The following is a 20122-nucleotide window of genomic DNA, read 5'->3' as shown; positions in this document are numbered from 1 at the left end:
AGGACTAGACAGCTGACTATGACTGGAAGCCGAACATGATAATATACCCCCTACATTATAAATGCGCGTATAAAAATTAAACTTACTTTATCACGGAGACAGATCTGCTGTTCACCATTATTATCTTCAATAACTCGAAAAAATCGCAAGAAACGATTATGATCAAAATTGTTTTTGATTCCCAGCATGTAACAGTCACGAGCAAAATAATCCCATTTGTCCACGTCCACTGAATTTCTTTTATTGGCGACAATCTAAAACATAAAATGAAGATAGAGAGAGAGAGAAATGGGGTTTAACGTCCACTCGACACAAACTAGGTCATTTCGGGACTAACATACGGTTTTTAATTTTATGTACATAATTCGCTTGCGCGTAGGGGTCTTTAGTAGTGGGAGGAAACCGGAGCCCCCGGAGAAAACCCACGAGGTTGGACAGGCGACCCTACTCCTTGCCACGTACAATCGGGGATTCGAAACCAGTCGACTCAATGACAGACTTAATGATACACCGCGCGCACGCTAACCATTCAGCCATCCACCCCCCCCTAAAACGAAGATAGGTTGCCAGGCAACAAAACAAATGCCCACAGTAGCCAAGTCCACATTTTTATTGTTTTGCAGGTAATGGGAGCAATCACAAGACAATAAAACCTGATCAAGGGCAATAACCCATTAAGTAATTTTAAAAAATGGATGAGCTGAAATATTCCACAGAACATTATTTTATATCCCATTTTCAAGAAATGTAGATCTGTTCGTAAAAATCACAGTTTTTTAAATAACTACAACCAACTAAATGAGAGGTATTTGACTTGTACATGTAATTCCGTTACCATTGGGTTCACCTACACAGAAGCCTTGTACATCCATGCAGCAAAACAATGTCCTTTTTTTAGAGATGATGTACGCCTGTTAGCTCTCTCTTTATTACAGATTTAATACCAAAAAAGCCAAAAGTAAAAATCTGTAAGCTGTTTTACAGTACCAAATACATGTAGCTCTAAATGTAATTCCGTTACCGTGGAATTGCCCATATACATATAAGACTAAATTTAATTGGATGATAACAGATGATATTTATTATAAACTTACTTCATACAGATATTTTTTGTTAGGTCGACCTATATAAATCTGAAATAAATAAAAACCTCCATTTAAAAATGGTTAATTCTTTAGAATGACTAGATCTCTTCAACTTAAGGCAAAAATAGATGATTTATCGATTTGTGTTGTCTTCACTTCAAAATATACCTCCATGGTGCACGCCAATTTGTACGTTGGACCTCTGCTTTTTCGTTTGATCTGAAAGACTATACGTTGTCCCTTGCCAGGCCCTCTCGTCCAACACCACTGACAACAATGGGGAACCACCCCAGAAAATCCTGATTAACTTTCTCGGCCAACGTAGGGATTGAACAGGGGACCTCATCCAGTCCTCCAGGTGAGTGAGCCAATTCTCACCAAGATAGCCACTCTGGCTCCCTAAACAGTAAAAATGCTGACCAACTGAATTAAACATCTCAAATTTGCAGAGATAGTCATTTAAACTGTCTAAGATGAAATTGAAGTGGACAAGCCAACAGTGAGGCTGATGTTCCCCGTCAAAATCCCCAAATAAATAGATGACACATTAATTAATTGCACGTTTATCTTTTTCAAAAGTATCGAACAATCAAACTGTTTATCAACTATGCACTAAGTTTCATCACTCTCTATCAAATAGAATCAAAGTCAAAGAAATTGCTTGACTCTGCTTAGCTTTAGCGGGAAATGTTAATCATAGAACTCTGTGAAGACATTTAATAATAAACATCTACATCAAGTTTAAAATTCTACCTCAATTAAAAGCAGAGTTGTTATGTTCCCAAATCTTGATCAATCGAATTTTTTATTGCTCCTTAGCATTAGTAGAATATTCTCATAGCTTCATTATACCGAAAGTTATCATGCCCAAAAGCATCAACCAATCAAATTGCTTATCTCTGCTTACCCAAGTAGAAAATGCCCATCTTCGAACTCCATCAAGGCATTCACCTAATAATCACCTACATGTACATGTACATGGACACCAAGTTTGAACATTCTAGCTCAATTAGGAGAGTTATTGTGTACCAAAAAGTGTGACGGACAGACAGACGAAACTATTTTAATAGTCCCCTGTTTTCTTCGAAAGGCGGGGAACGATAAATAAAGATTGTAGACAAATAGAACTACCATTTTATGCTCTATACTTGTAAACTGGAAACTCATCAATATTAAACTTTGAACTGGACACAAGAACAAATTAGATGATTTTGGGTGATTTTAAATGATTTTTACAAATTTTTAAACAAAGATTTGATATTAAACATATGTGAAGGAAATTAGTGCTAGATCTATTTGGAATAACAGTAATACAATGGCAAATGGATCAAGTATTAATACCATTTTCAAATAATTAACAGATAAAAATGGTGGCCATTTTCTAGGTATTGGAAGGCCTAAACAAGCTTAAGAAGATTTTAAAGAGATTTAAGTTTTTGTGGAACAGGGTACTAATATGTATAATTATCTATAAGCTCCCGCATCCTAAAATGTTTAATTATTACACAGGTGTAGCAGAATCAACAAGCTGTAGCTAAAGCTCCCTCACCTATAATATTTAATCATTAAACAGGTAAAGCAGATAATCAACACGCTGATCAGCTGTGGCCCCACACCTATGTGTAATTATTATACAGGTATAGCAGATAATCAATATGCTGATCAGCTGTGGCCCCACATCAAATATTTTTTTATTAAACTAGGTTATCACAGGATCGTTGGGTATTAAGCAAGAGGTAAATGTACATTGATAAACAAAAGCCAATCTGATTAAAACACAGATCCTATTTCGTTTCCTTTTTTTTATAGTTCAACATTTCGTTTACTTGTCTTTACTACACTAGGATCTAGAAAAGTTGTTATAAAACCTGAGTTCTGATTGATGTGAAGGATTAGCCAATGAGATGGTGTGTTATGGTGAGTTCTTGCCGTACATTGCACGGAACTGTGGGTATCCCAGTAGAAACATCAACACTGATTAGTTCATCGAAAGTCTTACATCATAGGGTCAAAAGCTCTGACGTAACCTTCTACTACCCACTTGCATGACCCTTGATGCGACCTCCCACTACAACTCGTTAGATCTTCATGTAGTAAAGGCCATCGAAAGTATTAAAAGATAGGTTGCAAGGCAACGAAACATACGCCCACAGCAGCTATATCGTCCTGGCAGTCAACAAGAGTTGTCGCATATTTTTACTTTTTTCTGTAATGAAACATTTATAATACATTAAAATCTGATTAAGAGTAACAACTCATTAAGTAATTATCAGAAAACCATTAGAATTTGTTCGGTTTTTATAAAGTTCTGCCCCATGCTAATGTTTAGTATACAAAACTTTTAACATCATGGATTTAGCTGTTCAAGTCATAAAGATTCATTGAAAATCAATATACTTGTTCGTCTCAAGACCGTAAACACTGTGTATAAATTTAAAATCAATCGGATATTAACTTTACTCTCTAGAGCGTCCACAAGATTTTTCGAAGTGATCAAGGGCCATAACTCTAGCTGTAATTATCGGAAATCGCTGAAAATCAATAGGCTTCTTCGTCTCATGACCCTAAACACTGTGCATAAATTTAAAGTCAATTGGATATTAACTTTGACCTCTAGAACGTCCACAAGATTTTTTGAAGAGATCAAGGGCCATAACTCTGGCAGTAATTATCGAAAATTGTTGAAAATCCATAGGCTTCTTCGTCTCATGACCTTAAACACTGTATATAAATTTAAAGTCAATCGGATATTAACTTTGACCTTTAGAGCGTCCACAAGATTTTTCAAAGTGATCAAGGGCCATAACTCTGGCAGTAATTATCGAAAATCGCTGAAAATCAATAGGCTTCTTCGCCTCATGACCTTAAACACTGTGTATAAATTTAAAGTAAATCGGATATTAACTTTAGCCTTTAGAGCATCCACAAGATTTTTTGAAGTGATCAAGGGCCATAACTCTGGCAGTAATTACCGGAAATCGCTGAAAATCAATAGGCTTCTTCGTCTCATGGCCTTAAACACTGTATATTAATTTAAAGTCAATCGGATATTAACTTTAGCCTCTAGAGCGTCCACAATTGCTGGACCGCCGGACGGACGCGACGACAATATACGACCACAATTCAATGTGGGCGTATAAAAACAAAATATACATGTAGATCTGTATTTCAATCAGATTAAAATAAACGCCAAAGTTGGAATAAATTTTCCAATTAGTGGTTAGAATTAGATTATTATTATATTAATAATAATTTCTGTGTACACTTGCCTGTTCTTGTGTTTAATATGAACTGAGAGCAAAAGATAAGGATCAAATATATTTATGGATAGACAGGTTTCAAAAATTTCGTATGCGACAGTAAATGAAGCTAAATAAATACCCACCGGTTTACCGGACTAGAAAAAGATAAATTATATCATCAATTACATAGATGAAATATGTGTGAGAGAGAGAGAGAGAGAGAGAGAGAGAGAGAGAGAGAGAGGGATTGATTTACGAAGATATGGTTTAATTTCATTTCAATAATTCGCCACAAGGTTAGACAGACGACCCCACACCTTGTCACATACAACCAGGGAATCTAAACCACACCACTTGACTCAATGACAGACCTTATGATACAACGCTCACGCACTAACCATTCGGCCACCCAATCCCTCTAGATGAAATAAAATGGGGTTTTAACATCCTACTTCTCTAAACTGACTGGGCTGATGAAGACAGGTATTTGTCATGCAGTTTGCTAAGGGAAATTTTGCCCGGACAGCAATGCTACGGCCTACATTTTTTTATTTATTTTTATTGAATTCCAACTGTCCATTTTTCTTTTACTTGTACACATGAACTAAGTTTTTTTTCCCATTTGTACGACTAGAAACTTTTCCTTGGCAGGCCTTTCTGTGTTGCACCACTGATAATCCAAACTCGTTCGTCTCATGATTATGACATTAAACATTGTGTATAAATTTGAAGTCAATTGTTAATTAACTTTAGCCTCTAGCACGTCCAACAAGATTTCTCAAATGATCAAGGGCCATAACACTGGCAGTATTTATAAGAATTTGTTTAAAATCAATAGGCTTATTCATCTCATGACCTTAAAAGTGTGTATAAAGTTAAAGTCAATTGGATATTAACTTTAGCCTCTATAATAAACTTACTTTATCTAAACCTTTTAATACAATGTTATTATAATAAACTTACTTTATCTAAACCTTTTAATACAATGTTATAATAATAAACTTACTTCATCTGAACCTTTTAATACAATGTTATTATAAACTTACTTTATCTGAACCTTTTAATACAATGTTATTATAATAAACTTACTTTATCTTTGCCATCTTTATTTAACGGTCCAGCAATTTGTTCTTTAATAAATTCTATATCCTCCTCCCTCAATTCATATTCTAGAAAATGTTTCTCTAAGTAGTTTTCTTTCATCAAATGTTCAAACATTTGAATCGATGCCTCTTCGTGCTAAATAGGGGAATAAAATTATTAAAATACAAACATAAATATATTTGATAGAATTTGTTGTATCTCAGATATAATTGATTGAATTCACTGTGTCTCAGACATAAATACTTGCTTGAATTTGTTTTATCTCAGGAACTGTTGACTTGACACAGGACGACAAATAATAGATTCAAAATTTAACCAAATTTACGAAAATCTGCAAGAATACTGAATTCAAACAAACAAAAGTATAACTACCATCATCATCAATAGAGGGCTTGATCTCTCTTTAACTATACTATTCAAAACAAGAGCATCGCTAACGCAGCAATATACGTCCACATTCCTGTTTTGTTTGATATGGTCCAGTTTGCATTGAGGGTCTGTGAAATAAAACTGGGTTGTAGGACTGCTATCAGTTTAACGTTTCGTTCACATTAACAGAACACAATTTTTATTTTAAAACAATCGATGTCTTTATTCTAAAAGCATGACGTTTAGAATAGGTATCCCCATTTCAAAAGGATCGGTTAAGAATTGCGGCCTGTAGGCAAAACACAAGACACACAAACATTAGGCGTGACTCTGTCCCAAGGGGTTGAGCATGCACCAAAAATAATAATAGAGGCCAGCCTTAGGATTAAGGAATAAGTGTAAAAACGTAGCCTTAGGCTATAAGGAATAAGTCTAAAAAAAATTTCAAGATGATCGATTAAGAAATGCGGTCTGCAAGTGACACACAGACATAAAAAAAGAAAATGGGCGTAGCTCTGCCCCTGGGGGTTGGGTATTCACCACAACTAATAGGGATGTTCCTTAGGATAGAAGGAATATGTATGCTAAGTTTCAAGGTGATACGATAAGAAATGCGATCTGTAGATGACAAACAAATAAATAAATATAAGGGATGGGCGTGGCTCTACCCCTGGTGGTCGGGCATGCACCAAAAACAATAGGGATCATACTTAGGGTATAAGCAATTCATATGAAAAATTTTCAAGACGATTGATTAAGAATTGTGGCCTGTAGGTGACACACAGACATAAAAAGAAAAGAAAATGGGCGTGGCTCTGCCCCTGGGGGTAAAAAAACAATAGGGGTCATCGTTAGGGTATAAGCAATTCATATGAAAAAATTTCAAGACAATTGATTAAGAATTGTGGTCTGTAGGCGACACACACACATAGAAAAAGAAAATGGGCGTGGCTTTGCCCCTGGGGGGTGGGCATGCACCCAAAACGATAGGGATGTTCCTGAGGGTACAAAGAATAAGTATGCAAAGTTTCAAGATGATACGTTAAGAAATGCGGCCTGTAGACGACAAACAAACAAATACAAAAATGGGCGTGGCTCTGCCCCGGGGAGGCGAGCATGCACTAAAAACAATAGGGATCATCCTTAGGGTATAAGGAATAAATATGTAAAGTTGATACGTTAAGAAATGCGGTCTGTAGATGACAAACAAATAAATAAATATAAGGAATGGGCGTGGCTCTGCCCCTGGGGGTCGGGCATGCACCAAAAACAATAGGGATCTTCCTTGGGGTATAAGGAATAAGTATACCAAGTTTGAAGAAAATCCAGTAAGAATTGCGCCCTGTAGGCGACACAAAGACACACGAAAAGAAAATGGGAAATGGGCGTGGCTCTGCCCCTGGGGGTTGGGCATGTACCCCAAACGATAGGGATGTTCCTTAGGGTACAAAGAATGTGTATGCAAGATTATAAGTTAAGAAATGTGGCCTGTAGACGACAAACAAACAAATACTAGAAATGGGCGTGGCTCTGCCCCTGGGGGTCGGGCATGCACCAAAAACAATAGGGATCTTCCTTGGGGTATAAGGAATAAGTATACCAAGTTTGAAGAAAATCCAGTAAGAATTGCGCCCTGTAGGCGACACAAAGACACACGAAAAGAAAATGGGCGTGGCTCTGCCCCTGGGGGTTGGGCATGCACCCCAAACGATAGGGATGTTCCTTAGGGTACAAAGAATGTGTATGCAAAGTTTCAAGATTATTAGTTAAGAAATGTGGCCTGTAGACGACAAACAAACAAATACTAGAAATGGGCGTGGCTCTGCCCCGGGGGGTCGGGCATGCACCAAAAACAATAGGGATCTTCCTTGGGGTATAAGGAATAAGTATACCAAGTTTGAAGAAAATCCATGAAGAATTGCGCCCTGTAGGCGAACCACAGACACACACACACACACACACACACACACACACACACATACATACATACACACACACACACACACAGACAGGGGCGACGGCATAATACGTTCACATTATGAATGTGGACGTATAAAAAGTAGGGGATATTTGATTTTGGGGGCATAATACTAAAATATGCAAATGACTACGAAAAAAGTCACTATAGAACCTAACAGAAGAAACATTTCCAGTTACATGTGATGCCCAAACGCACCAATAGCTACCGCATGGAATGCAGGTGATGCTTGGGATCATCATGGGGGTCCAACCCAAGATTTGCACGACTCTGACTTTGAATGTTACAGTCATTGTGGCATTGAATTCCAGGGTGGAAACATCAGTTTAATTGTTTTAGTGACCAGAAAACAAATTTTGATATGCGTCGGCTTACCCAAAATGAAAGGTTACGTGCCCTTGGCAAGCTACAGATCGGCACAACACAGGCGGTTGTGGCGCGGACGATGAATGTTTCTCAGTCTGTCATAAGCAGGCTATGGTCCAGATACCGTGATACACAATCTGTACAGGACAGACCACGCTCAGGTCGACCAAGGGCGACAACTCAAGCCCAGGATCGATTTATCCGTACCTTGGCCTTGAGAAATCGTGTCATCACAGCAAATCAGATCAGCGCTCGTCTTCAAACAGACACTGGTGTGAGAGTGAGTGGCCAGACAATTCGGAATCGACTGCATAGGGGTCACCTTCGCGCCCGACGTCCTCGCGTGATCCCTTGTTTGAGAGATCATCACATTCAGGCAAGACGTCGTTGGTGTAGGGATCGTCAACACTGGGATAATCGACGCTGGAGCAATGTGATGTTTTCAGATGAGTCAAGGTTCACTGTCGATTTTTTGGACAGACGTAGGAGGGTGTGGCGTCGTCGAAACGAGCGCTTCCAAGACGTTAACGTCATCAGACATGATCGATTTGGGGGTGGTTCTGTTATGGTGTGGGGAGGCATCACTGTTGCTGGAAGAACGGCTTTACATGTTGTTGCAGGGCGTGTTACAGGCCAGTACTACCGGGACAACATCTTGGCAGTCCATGTTGTGCCGTTCGCACGACGTCATGGCCGCCGTTTCATCTTCCAGGATGACAACGCAAGATGTCACAGAGCCAGGATCGTTACAGGTTACCTCCAACAACAGAACATCACCACATTACCTTGGCCAGCACTGAGTCCCGACCTCTCCCCCATCGAGCATGTCTGGGACATGCTTGGACAGAGGTTACGTCAACGTCAACAACGTCCTGCAAATGTCCAAGAACTTGCTGCTGCGTTGCAACAGGAATGGGACAATCTGGACCAAAATGACCTTAGACGTCTCATTAGGAGTATGCCACGTCGGATCAATGCTTGTTTGGCAAACAGAGGAGGATTTACCCGTTACTGACTTGGTTGTGATGCTGTGGTAACTTTGCTGTTTGACCCCGGGTATCATTTTACCCTTATAATGGTCAGTCTGTGCCTTACTTAGTCTAACGATCATTTGGAATAAATCGATGAATGTGAACTTCATTTCATTTTGTCATTTGTTTCTTCGTCAGTTTCATTAGGTGACTTTAATAACACTTAAAAATCAAATATCCCCTACTTTTTTTGAATAGTATATGTACATCTTATCAAGGCCTTCACGTAATACCCTGCATACTTCGGCACTAATTTCGATTGGGTATTCACACAGCTTGGGAGGCTATCAGATTCCTCAATCGTCGCGAATACCAAGTCTCGTGCTTTCAAGCTAAAATGTCTACCTGTGATAATCGAGTTGCAAAGTTCAAGGTTCGTTTAATGTCAAGGTTTATGTGGAGGTCGCTATGTCACAACCTCTGATAGGACGCTACTGTTTGTGACTGCAGATAAAGTAGCTATAAATTGAAAAGTAATCTAGCAACGTTCAGATGTTGTAAAGCTCGCAGTCGTTGCTTCAGGAACATGATCAACCATCTTTTAGCTGTATGAATTCATAACTACTAACGGCCAGTAAAAGAATTGGTTTACAAATTTTGGAGTAATATACGTCGTCGATCGAACTGGTAGTTGGTTTTGTAGTCTTAGATATAGAAAACGTTATATAAAGGATCTGTAGCACTATACGTCGTCAGTCGAACATGGAAAGCGGTGCCACAAAGTTGTTAACCTCATCCGACGTGTAATACATTCTCTACTACAAATCTTTTGTTTCCACTGTGATCGCTTAGATTTGTCTCTGGCGTTTATTACTGTAATTCTCTGCGGTTTCGACTTTACTTTAAAATCTATTGTTGTGTGCATATTTTCAACAGTTAAAGCGGAAAATGCAAATTTTTAAGTTATATTTTTAAAATTTATTAAAATAAAGCCTGAAAATAGATGGTATCCATAAACAGTCCTACCTTGTTAAAGAATAATCCTATTAATCCTATAATTCACTATTGCCAGCTGAGAAATTGGCAAAAATATCATTTTCCTCTTCATTTTCAAACGTTTGAATATCGCTACTCCATGGTGGAGAATAGAAAACAAGGGAGGTAATTGTGTTATTATTTCCAGCGTAAACGAGTTTTAAGTGTGAGAAATAATTACGTTTTGACTTTCTTAGAAAATTTTCAATTTCCGCTTTAACTATGGTTATCAAGAACAACAATACCTGTTCTTTACGGGGGGTTGGATGGCTGAATGGTTAGCATGTGCGTGCTGTATCATAAAGTCTGTCATTGAGTCAACTGGCGTGGTTTCGAATCCCTGGTTGTACGTAACAAGGAGTAGCGTCGCCTGTCCAACCTTGTGGGTTTTCTCCGGGTCCTCCGGTTTCCTCCCACTGCTAAAGACCCCTACGCGCAAGCGAATTATTGAAATAAAATTAAACCATGTTAGTCCCGAAATGACCTAGTTTGTGTCGAGTGTATGTTAAACCCCATTTCTCTCCATTTCTCTCACCCGTTCTTTACAAATTCAATTTTTTGGTACTGCTTTATTTATCAGTAATATAATTAAATAAGTAGTTGCCATGCAAGATATGCCCACATTTTGCAAGAGATGGACAGAAAACAAGTTAAAAATCTGATTTTCTATACAATTAGGGGCCATAATCCATGAAGTTCTGAACCGATACAGGCCAATATCAAAAGGAACCTAGATCTTTGGGATATAACCCTATAAATGGGATAAATATTGTGACCCGTAGAGAACCCACAAACAAATTCTATGTAAAGTAGAGTACTCACTGTCCAATCAGATCCCGGAACAACCAACGGTATAAATATATTGTCGTATAAATGGGAGAACGGACCATGACCTGAAAACAAAAGCCCAACATTAGATACACATTACTCAACCCAACATTAGATATACATTACTCAACCCAACATTAGATATACATCACTCAACCCAACATTAGATATACATTACTCAACCCAACATTAGATATACATCACTCAACCCAACATTAGATATACATCACCCAACCCAACAAGGTTATTTTTAGACTAACATATGTAAAATCTTACCTAGATCATGACACAGACCAGCTATTTTCACACACAAAACATCCTCATCAGTTACACCAAGCTCTGGCTGTTGTTTTTGAAGTCTACAGACCATCTCACCAGCAAGATGACAGACACTGAAATAAAGAGCACACTATCACACCTGAGCTATAGCTGTATGTATCTGACAAAATTATTGCTTCAAGATGTATTGTTTAAGATTTAGATACAGAGCTATAATACATTTAGTTCAAAAATTTTAACATGCTAACGCGTCTTGCGTCCTCATGATCTCAGGACATGTCTACTGGACAATAACACCCCTCTAAATGCGAAACAGGAGGTGTTGATCTCCTAAATAAATAATGAAAAATGAATATATTGAAAATTTAATTCTAACGACTTCATTTTAAGCAAAGTTATCACTGATTGAAGAACTATCATAGATCATTTAATTTATTATTGTAGCAATGGTACTTGACAACCAAGACTAAGTCTTGATTATCCACATTATTGTTAAATCTTTAAATCTTGCGAGTGTTCATATCCATTTAAATCTCGGCCATCCGATAGACTACATGTAGATACTAATTTATACATGTATAACATGCCGAAAGAAAGACCCGCAATTCGATACCAGATATTCGCAAGCAGAAACGGAAAAAAATGAGGAGGGAAATGAAATCAAATCAGGTTTCTGCACCAAGTGGACTAATTAATTAAGACAGGAAAAATGTCCCTCACAGTACAATGTATGGCATATGCCCGTTGTCATTTACTCGGTCGGTGTAGAACAGTAGGACATTAAGTCCCATTTCATTTCACTTTTCCTACATCATAAATTAAATATTCTATAGGAAATAACATATACATTCTAACATCCTTACCCTATGGAATGTTCAAATCTATTATGTGAAGCACCAGGGAAGACATAATAACAAGCACCTAGTTGTTTTAAATACCGTAGACGTTGAAATTCTGGTGTATCAATAATTTTCATACAAAGGGGATGAATTTCAATATGGCCGTGAATAGGATCATTGAATACCTGTACAGAAGAAATAAAACAATTTAAAGATCTTACGGCTATCCCAAGATGAAATAAAACAATTTTAAATCCTTGGACTATTCCATTTATAAAGATCTGGTGGGATAATAGAGAGAGAGAGAGATGGGGTTTAACGTCCACTCAACACAAACTAGGTCATTTCGGGACTAACATATGGTTCAACTTTATTTCCATAATTCGCTTGCGCATAGGGGTCTTTATAGCAGTGGGAGGAAACCGGAGGACCCGGAGTAAACCCACGAGGTTGGACAGGCGACCCTACTCCTTGTCACGTACAACCGGGGATTTGAAACCATGCCAGTCGACTCAATGACAGACTTTATGATACAGCGCGCGCGCACGCTAACCATTCAGCCATCCAACCCCCCCTGGTGGGATAATAGACAAATCCACAAACAATCGGATTAAAATACAGATCTATATTTCGTTTGTTTTTTTAATACTTTCAATGGCCTACACTACATGAAGATCTGACCAGTTGTTTTGGGAGGTAGCGTCAGAGGTTATACGAGCGGCTTGTGACCCTATGACATCAGACATTTGATTAACCAATCAGCATTGATGTTTCAAGTGGATTACCCACATTTCTGTGCACCTCACGCCAACAGCTTGCTGTAACAGACTGTTTCGTTGGCTAATCCCTCACGTCATCCAGAAGACGTCAATGATAACAACTCTTCCAGATCCTAGTGTAGTAAAGTCAGGTAAAACGAAATTTTGAACTATAAAAAACGAAACGAAATAGGATCTGTGTTTTAATCAGATTGATCCACAAACAGAATATGAACATTTGTTAACCTCATTTTACCAAATGATCTTTTTTTCTATAATTGGTATACAAAGCATTGCTGCTGCCCATTTTTCAAGATCCTTTGATTTCTCTACCCATAGAAATCAGTTTCTCTACCTTCCCAACGTTTCCTACATGTATCTATCCTACATAGATATTTTAAAGCCGTCGTTTCTACTACCTTCCTGGTGATTTTAAACCGGACATTTCCTACCCTCCCTGGTCATTTTTCAACCCAACGTATCCTACCCTCCCAGGTCATTTTCAACCCAATGTTTCCTACCTCCCCAGGTCATTTTCAATCCAATGTTTCCTACCCTCCCTGGTCATTTTCAACCCAATGTTTCCTACCTCCCAGGTCATTTTCAACCCAATGTTTCCTACCTCCCAGGTCATTTTCAACCCAACGTATCCTACCTCCCCAGGTCATTTTTCAACCCAATGTTTCCTACCCTCCCTGGTCATTTTCAACCCAACGTATCCTACCTTCCCAGGTCATTTTCAACCCAATGTTTCCTACCTTCCCAGGTCATTTTTCAACCCAACGTTTCTTACCTCCCCAGGTCATTTTCAACCCAATGTTTCCTACCCTCCCAGGTCATTTTTCAACCCAACATTTCCTACATTCCCAGGTCTTTTTTCAACCCAATGTTTCCTACCCTCCCTGGTCATTTTTCAACCCAATGTTTCCTACCCTCCCTGGTGATTTTGAAACCTGACCTTCCTACCTAACCTGCGAAGTGATTTTAAAACCCCATACGATATTAGTGGACAAAATAATAATGAACATTATATACTTATATTTCTAAACCTATGAAATAGTAGAATAGGAGATACCTTGTAATCCAACTCTAACACTGTATTGGTGTCATTGTCATTTCGTTTCCGCTTTCCCGTATCATCACTTTCAGCCATACTGTTTGAAACTATGAAAATAAAATAAAATATTCTAATTTGCAGTATTCAGTGGTAATCCCTACCTAGCACCTTATTGAAGTGGCAGCTATATTGGTAAACCCTACCCATAATTTAAGGGACAGCTACTGGGTAATCCCTACCCGGCACCTTATTTAAGGGGCAGCTACTGAGTAATCCCTACCCAGCACCTTATTTAAAGGCTCAATACCACTCTTGTTGTAACTGAATAATATGTCCCAATCTTTATTCTGGTCAACAAATTGTACTATTTTACAATATTTCAATTAATTGATGATACAAATTTCATCTTAACACACCTTATTTAAAAATTTTGAAAAATTCAACATAATGGTTTGAAACGTCTAACGTAAACCTTTTCAAATGAAACTTCGATTTAAAAATATTTTCGAACCCTCTGGACAAGTAAAATAGGATGTAATGGATAATTTACACAACAGGTAGGACACTTAAACATCTAGTACTTAGATAGAGATATTATTTATTTCCTGGAGCTTTCAAGCCAGCAAGAGTGTTATTGTCCCTTTAAGGGGCAGCTATTTGGTAAACCATATCAAATTAATTAATGGAGAGCTACATGTACATGTAACATGGGCGGATCCAGAGTGGAGTTTTGGGGGGGTCCAACTCCCCCCTCCCCACCCGAATACCTCAGAACCAGCGGTTGCCAGGCAGGATACACCCACATTTTCGAGAGATGGATAGAAAACAAGCTAAAACGAAAGTGATTTTTCCTACAATCAAGGGCCATAATTCAGGAAATTACAATTCGATACGCGCAAATATCGAAAAGAACCAAGATCTTTGGGCTATAAACTAACATTTCAAGTTTCAACAATATCGGATAAAAATTGTGACCTCTATAGGATCCACAACCTTGATATACCATATTTTTACGCAATTTGAGAACGTGGGGCGGCCATTTTGTCTGTCAGTTTTGGGCGGATTTTCACGAAATATGAACACAGCCGTCCTTAGGGTGTAACGGTGATATCATAATACGTTTTTTTAAATCGGATAAAAATTATGACCTCTATAGGGTCCACAAGCTAAAAACGCGATTTTTCGTACAATCAGGGGCCATAATTCAGGAAGTTACGTTCTGATATGCACGAATATCGAAAGGAACCGAGATCTTTGGGTTATAAACTCACATTTCAAGTTTCAACAAAATCGGATAAAAATTGTGACCTCTATACGGTCCACAACCTTGATATACCATATTTTTACGCTATTTGAAAACGAAGGGCGGCCATTTTATCTGTCAGTAAGTTACGGTCCGATATGCTTGAATATTGAAAGGGACCGAGATCTTTCGGTTATAAACTTACATTTCAAGTTTCAACATAATTAGATAAAAATTGTGACATCTATAGGGTCCACAAGCTTGATATACCATAATATTGAGAACGAACGGCGGCCATTTTGTCTGTCAGTTTTGGGCCGATGCTCACTAAATTCGAACTCAGCCGTCCTTAGAGAGTTTAGTCCTTAGAGTTTAACGGTGATATAATAAACCGTTTTTTTAAATCGGATAAAAATTATGACCTCTATAGGGTCCACAGGCTAAAAACATGATTTTTCGTACAATAAGAGGCCATAATTCATGAAGTTACGGTCCGATATGCGCGAATATCGAAAGGAACCGAAATCTTTGGGTTATAAACTTACATTTCAAGTTTCAACAATATCGGATAAAAATTGTGACCTCTATAGGGTCCACAACCTTGATATACCATATTTTTAAGCTATTTGAGAACGAAGTGCGGACGGACAGGGGCGACGACACTATACGCCAGTGATGGGATTTTGCCTGTATATTCCGGACATGTGTAGTACTGTAGAGTGTAATAATAATAATAATAATAACCAGGTTCTTCTTAGATATAGAATATACTTTTTAATGTTGTTAGGATACAAAGTCAAACTACAGTAATGTAATAAGTTCACGTTGTGATTTTTAGATCAATTCGTCCTTCTGTCTGTCAGCCCTCTTAATATCGTCTGGTTGTCTGCCGTGGAGTAGCAAGTACCTATGATATGCAGCCCGGTACTCATCTAGGCTAACCGTCCTTTCGCCTTATATAAGACTCTGGTAATGTTACAATCTCACTATGATAAACATCATTAAGTGGTCATTAAAAATATAAGGGTACAGAATAAAAGACGAACCAGGGGATGCGTGAGGTCAAAAAGTGCTAGCTGGTTGACATATACTTTAGACAGATTCCCTGGATCAATATTATTTAGTGTTTATCAGGGTAACGTCACAGCCGTACTGGTCAGTAGAATTCGGCCTATATTGTATAAGTAGACAAGATATCATCTTGTGTTCATTAAAGAAATATACCAGTCGAGGGAATCGCCAATACTTAGCCTATTGATCTAGATTGTTTGGTCAATGGCTTGATTTACCTTACAGTTCATTAATAGATATTTGTATTACTTGTATACAAAACAATTCATGATAAGAGACATGGTCAATGGTCTTGACCTAACATCGAGTTAACCTTAATAGTATAGTGCAAACATACGACTATTTTACACATGTCCGACGCTATTTTCCAAACGTCTTAAATTGTCCGACCAGGAATATGCCCAATCGGACATCAAAGACATGGTAAATAATATTCAAAATTTCAAAATTAATATAGTGTACTGAGTGCATAACTATCACATAACCCGATTATGGTTGATAATAGGCTGGATTGATTAGGTAATTAAACATGCATTATGCAAGAGCTAAATCTGCCTATTTCAGGTCTTTCTTTAGGCCTAAAATGTTATTTAAATTATTAATTAGACATTAATTAACCTATCCAGGCCATAATCAACTCTAGATGGCTGCGCTAGCCTGCGATCTTTAGTGGATTATAAGCCGATTTACTGCACAACGTTCCTTCTCATTAAACGATTAAATGGATAATCGAGACTATGCTGTTTATCGTACTGACTTTAGTAATGATGACCGAGGCTTATGGGAATTTCAGTCGCTTAGTTCTCGGTTCATAGTGGATCAATTTGAATGAAATTTTCACCAAATTGCCTTCTACCTTATCTAGTTTTTAACTATTATAGTGAGAACTGCCAACTTGTTACCGATTCTCCCATAATGTATCTTTAAGTGATCAACGTATTTATCGTTTTATGCCGGCTATACACCTAACTTGATTATCTGCCTTGATTGGCTGACTTAATTCTTTGTCGGACAATTCATCAATTCAATCCTGAAGAGAAGTCATTGGTTTTCCTTTGTCGAACTATATATCAATCAAATAAACTTAATCTATGTGATTAACCCGTGATTTCTCCATTGTCTCACGTTTTAATCTCCTTGATGTCGGCCGTAGACATTACTCATATATGTCGCATATCCTAATAGTATATAAAACCCCAAATCAATATACATTGTGTCCGATAACTTGTCTGTGATATTTATTCAGTGGGCGTATAAAAAATTGTGTAACAACATAATAAAAACTGATGTCGAACAGGATGTTTATATTCTCTTTGCACAACGCTCAGTGTTTAATATGTATAAGGTAAATTTAGGTAACGGACATAGATTTCCCCTAAAATGAAACTCAAAGTGATTCAGAGAATTTGGGTAAATGTTTTCTTTTTATAGACATTATGATAAGAATGGGTGATGTTACATGCAGTTTTAATTATAGAGTTTTTAAACAGTTCCATAAATAAATATGAATGAGTCAATGAGGGAGATAAAATGTAAATATTTGGTAACATGAAATACTGTGAAAAGTAAAACACATATCTATGAAACCCAAAGATATTTCTTTCTGAGAATTTTTTACAAATCTTTTCTTTTCATGGTCATACATGTATAAGAATGGGAGAGAGAGAGAGAGAGAGAGAGAGAGAGAGAGAGAGAGAGTTATTGAAATGAAATTAAACCATGTTAGTCCCGAAATGACCTAGTTTGTGTCAGTGGACAGTTAAAAATCATTCCTCTCTCTGTCTCTCTCTCTCTCTCTGTCTGTCTGTCTCTCTCATGTATAAATATCATGTTTTAATATACATTGTCAGATAACTAATGCCAAATCATTCAGAATAATCAAACAAACACAAAGCAAGAAATTAACAATAAAATAATAAATTTGACATATTAAAGTGCCACGGGGAAGAACGATCTAAATCACTTTTACAACGAACCCCAGTTAATGGCGCCATCTGGTAGCAAATTGTATAAGCTTTCTGTGGAACAATCAATTTCAGGTAAAAACGAACGGAGTCACATCAAACCAAGGCGCTTCTGAAATGGCCTCCCGGACAAATACAAGTCCAATGTACCCTTTATTTAACCTTAACTTGTTTTAAAAGCTGAAGTCAGTTGAACCGGTAATTATGGTTCGTACTAAACATCATTTTGAAGTTGTAATTAAACCCACTCATTGTTCTGTTTGCGTCAAGCATTCTTGTCCAAAAGTCTGTTTTGCCTTTTATGCAGAAAGACAAAAATGTGACTTAGATCATTCTTCCCCTGGACTCTTCATTTATAATGTAAACCTTAACATGGTCACAAGACCAAATAAAATAATAAATTTGACATTTATAATGTAAACCTTAACATGTCACAAGACCAAATAAAAAAACATTCAGATGAGTTTCCGCCCAAATTTAAGTTTTTCTTCAATATATAGATTTTTTCTTACCATAAAACACTATTTTAGTCCACATATCATCAAATTAAATTTTTCACCTAAATGTACATGTACTGTAGGCCTATATACTCATCAGCTGATCGGCATTAGTAAATCACATAAGTGAGACACTACAGGTACTATATCCAAACCAAGACTAAATGCCTGCTTCAAACAAATCAATGAATGAATGAAATATTGTTTTATGGCATGTCAGCTCCAACCGGGCTATATTGCACCAAACATATGGTGAAATATACCAGACAGGCTATAAGATATCATATTAACTATTTATTGCTTCAAACAAGGTGGTATTTAAAATGATATCAAATGTTTTTAACATTGTCTATATAATTATAATTATCAACTACAGATATAAATTAATCATAGTTATAAGGCCACTCCAATTTCAAAATGAAATGAAATAAAATGAAATGGGGTTTAATGTCCTATGTTCTACTCCGACTGGGATAATGAAGACGGGCCTACGCCATACAGTGTGTTATGAGGGAAATTTTGCTCAGGCAGCAGCACTGAGGCCTACTCATATTGAATTCCAACTGCCAAGGGATCTTTCACGCGCATACCAATGAATACACGGGAACTTGGTTTTTCAACCCATCCAAATGACTAGACAGCTGTCCTTGCCAGACCCTCAGGCCTGCACCACTGACAAGGGAAAACCACGTTGGAAAATCCTGATGAACTTTTTCTGCCATTGCAGAGATCGAACATAGACCCACCAGGTTAGCGAGTCAATGCATAGTTCAAACGAGACCAAATATTTCAGTTTTGAAATTTTAACAAACCATTAGAAATGAGAGCGTTAAAAATTAATGTGGTTTAGCCTAAAGTGATATATAATTTGTACTGTGTAACATAAACATACGGTATAGATAAAGGTCTCCTTATCAAACCGGACCTTGTCTTTTGTGGTGAAAAGAATGAAATTCAAGTTACACAGTCATAGGACTATCCCTGATATGAAAACAGCCAGATTCCTCCAAGTGGAGGAATGTGACCCTAAAGATACTACAGATTTGTTGATGTAGAACAATTATCTGGCTCAGATGGAGTTTTGCTTTTAAAGGCTCAATACCACTCTTGTTGTAACTGAATAATATGTCCCAATCTTTATTCTGGTCAACAAATTGTACTATTTTACAATATTTCAATTAATTGATGATACAAATTTCATCTTAACACACCTTATTTAAAAATTTTGAAAAATTCAACATAATGGTTTGAAACGTCTAACGTAAACCTTTTCAAATGAAACTTCGATTTAAAAATATTTTTGAACACTCTGGACAAGTAAAATAGGATGTAATGGATAATTTACACAACAGGTAGGACACTTAAACATCTAGTACTTAGATAAGGATATTATTTATTTTCTGGAGCTTTCAACCCAGCAAGAGTGTTATTGTCCC

General features: G+C 37.4%; 1 protein-coding gene across 1 annotated transcript in view; it reads right to left on the bottom strand.

Moving 5' to 3' along the window:
* LOC126816690 (deoxynucleoside triphosphate triphosphohydrolase SAMHD1) overlaps positions 1-20122 on the bottom strand; it is a 107689-nt gene that overhangs the window by 65456 nt on the left and 22111 nt on the right. Inside the window, exons 2-4 of the mRNA XM_056099462.1 lie at positions 13930-14018; positions 12121-12281; positions 11255-11370 (exon numbers count right to left, since the gene is read on the bottom strand). Of these exons, the coding sequence (XP_055955437.1) occupies positions 11255-11370; positions 12121-12281; positions 13930-14018 (366 nt within the window). The remainder of the gene's footprint in view (positions 1-11254; positions 11371-12120; positions 12282-13929; positions 14019-20122) is intronic.

This window comes from Patella vulgata, chromosome 3 (genome assembly GCF_932274485.2).
Source record: "Patella vulgata chromosome 3, xgPatVulg1.2, whole genome shotgun sequence".
NCBI lineage: Eukaryota > Metazoa > Mollusca > Gastropoda > Patellidae > Patella > Patella vulgata.
This window is presented reverse-complemented; position numbering and strand designations above follow the sequence as displayed.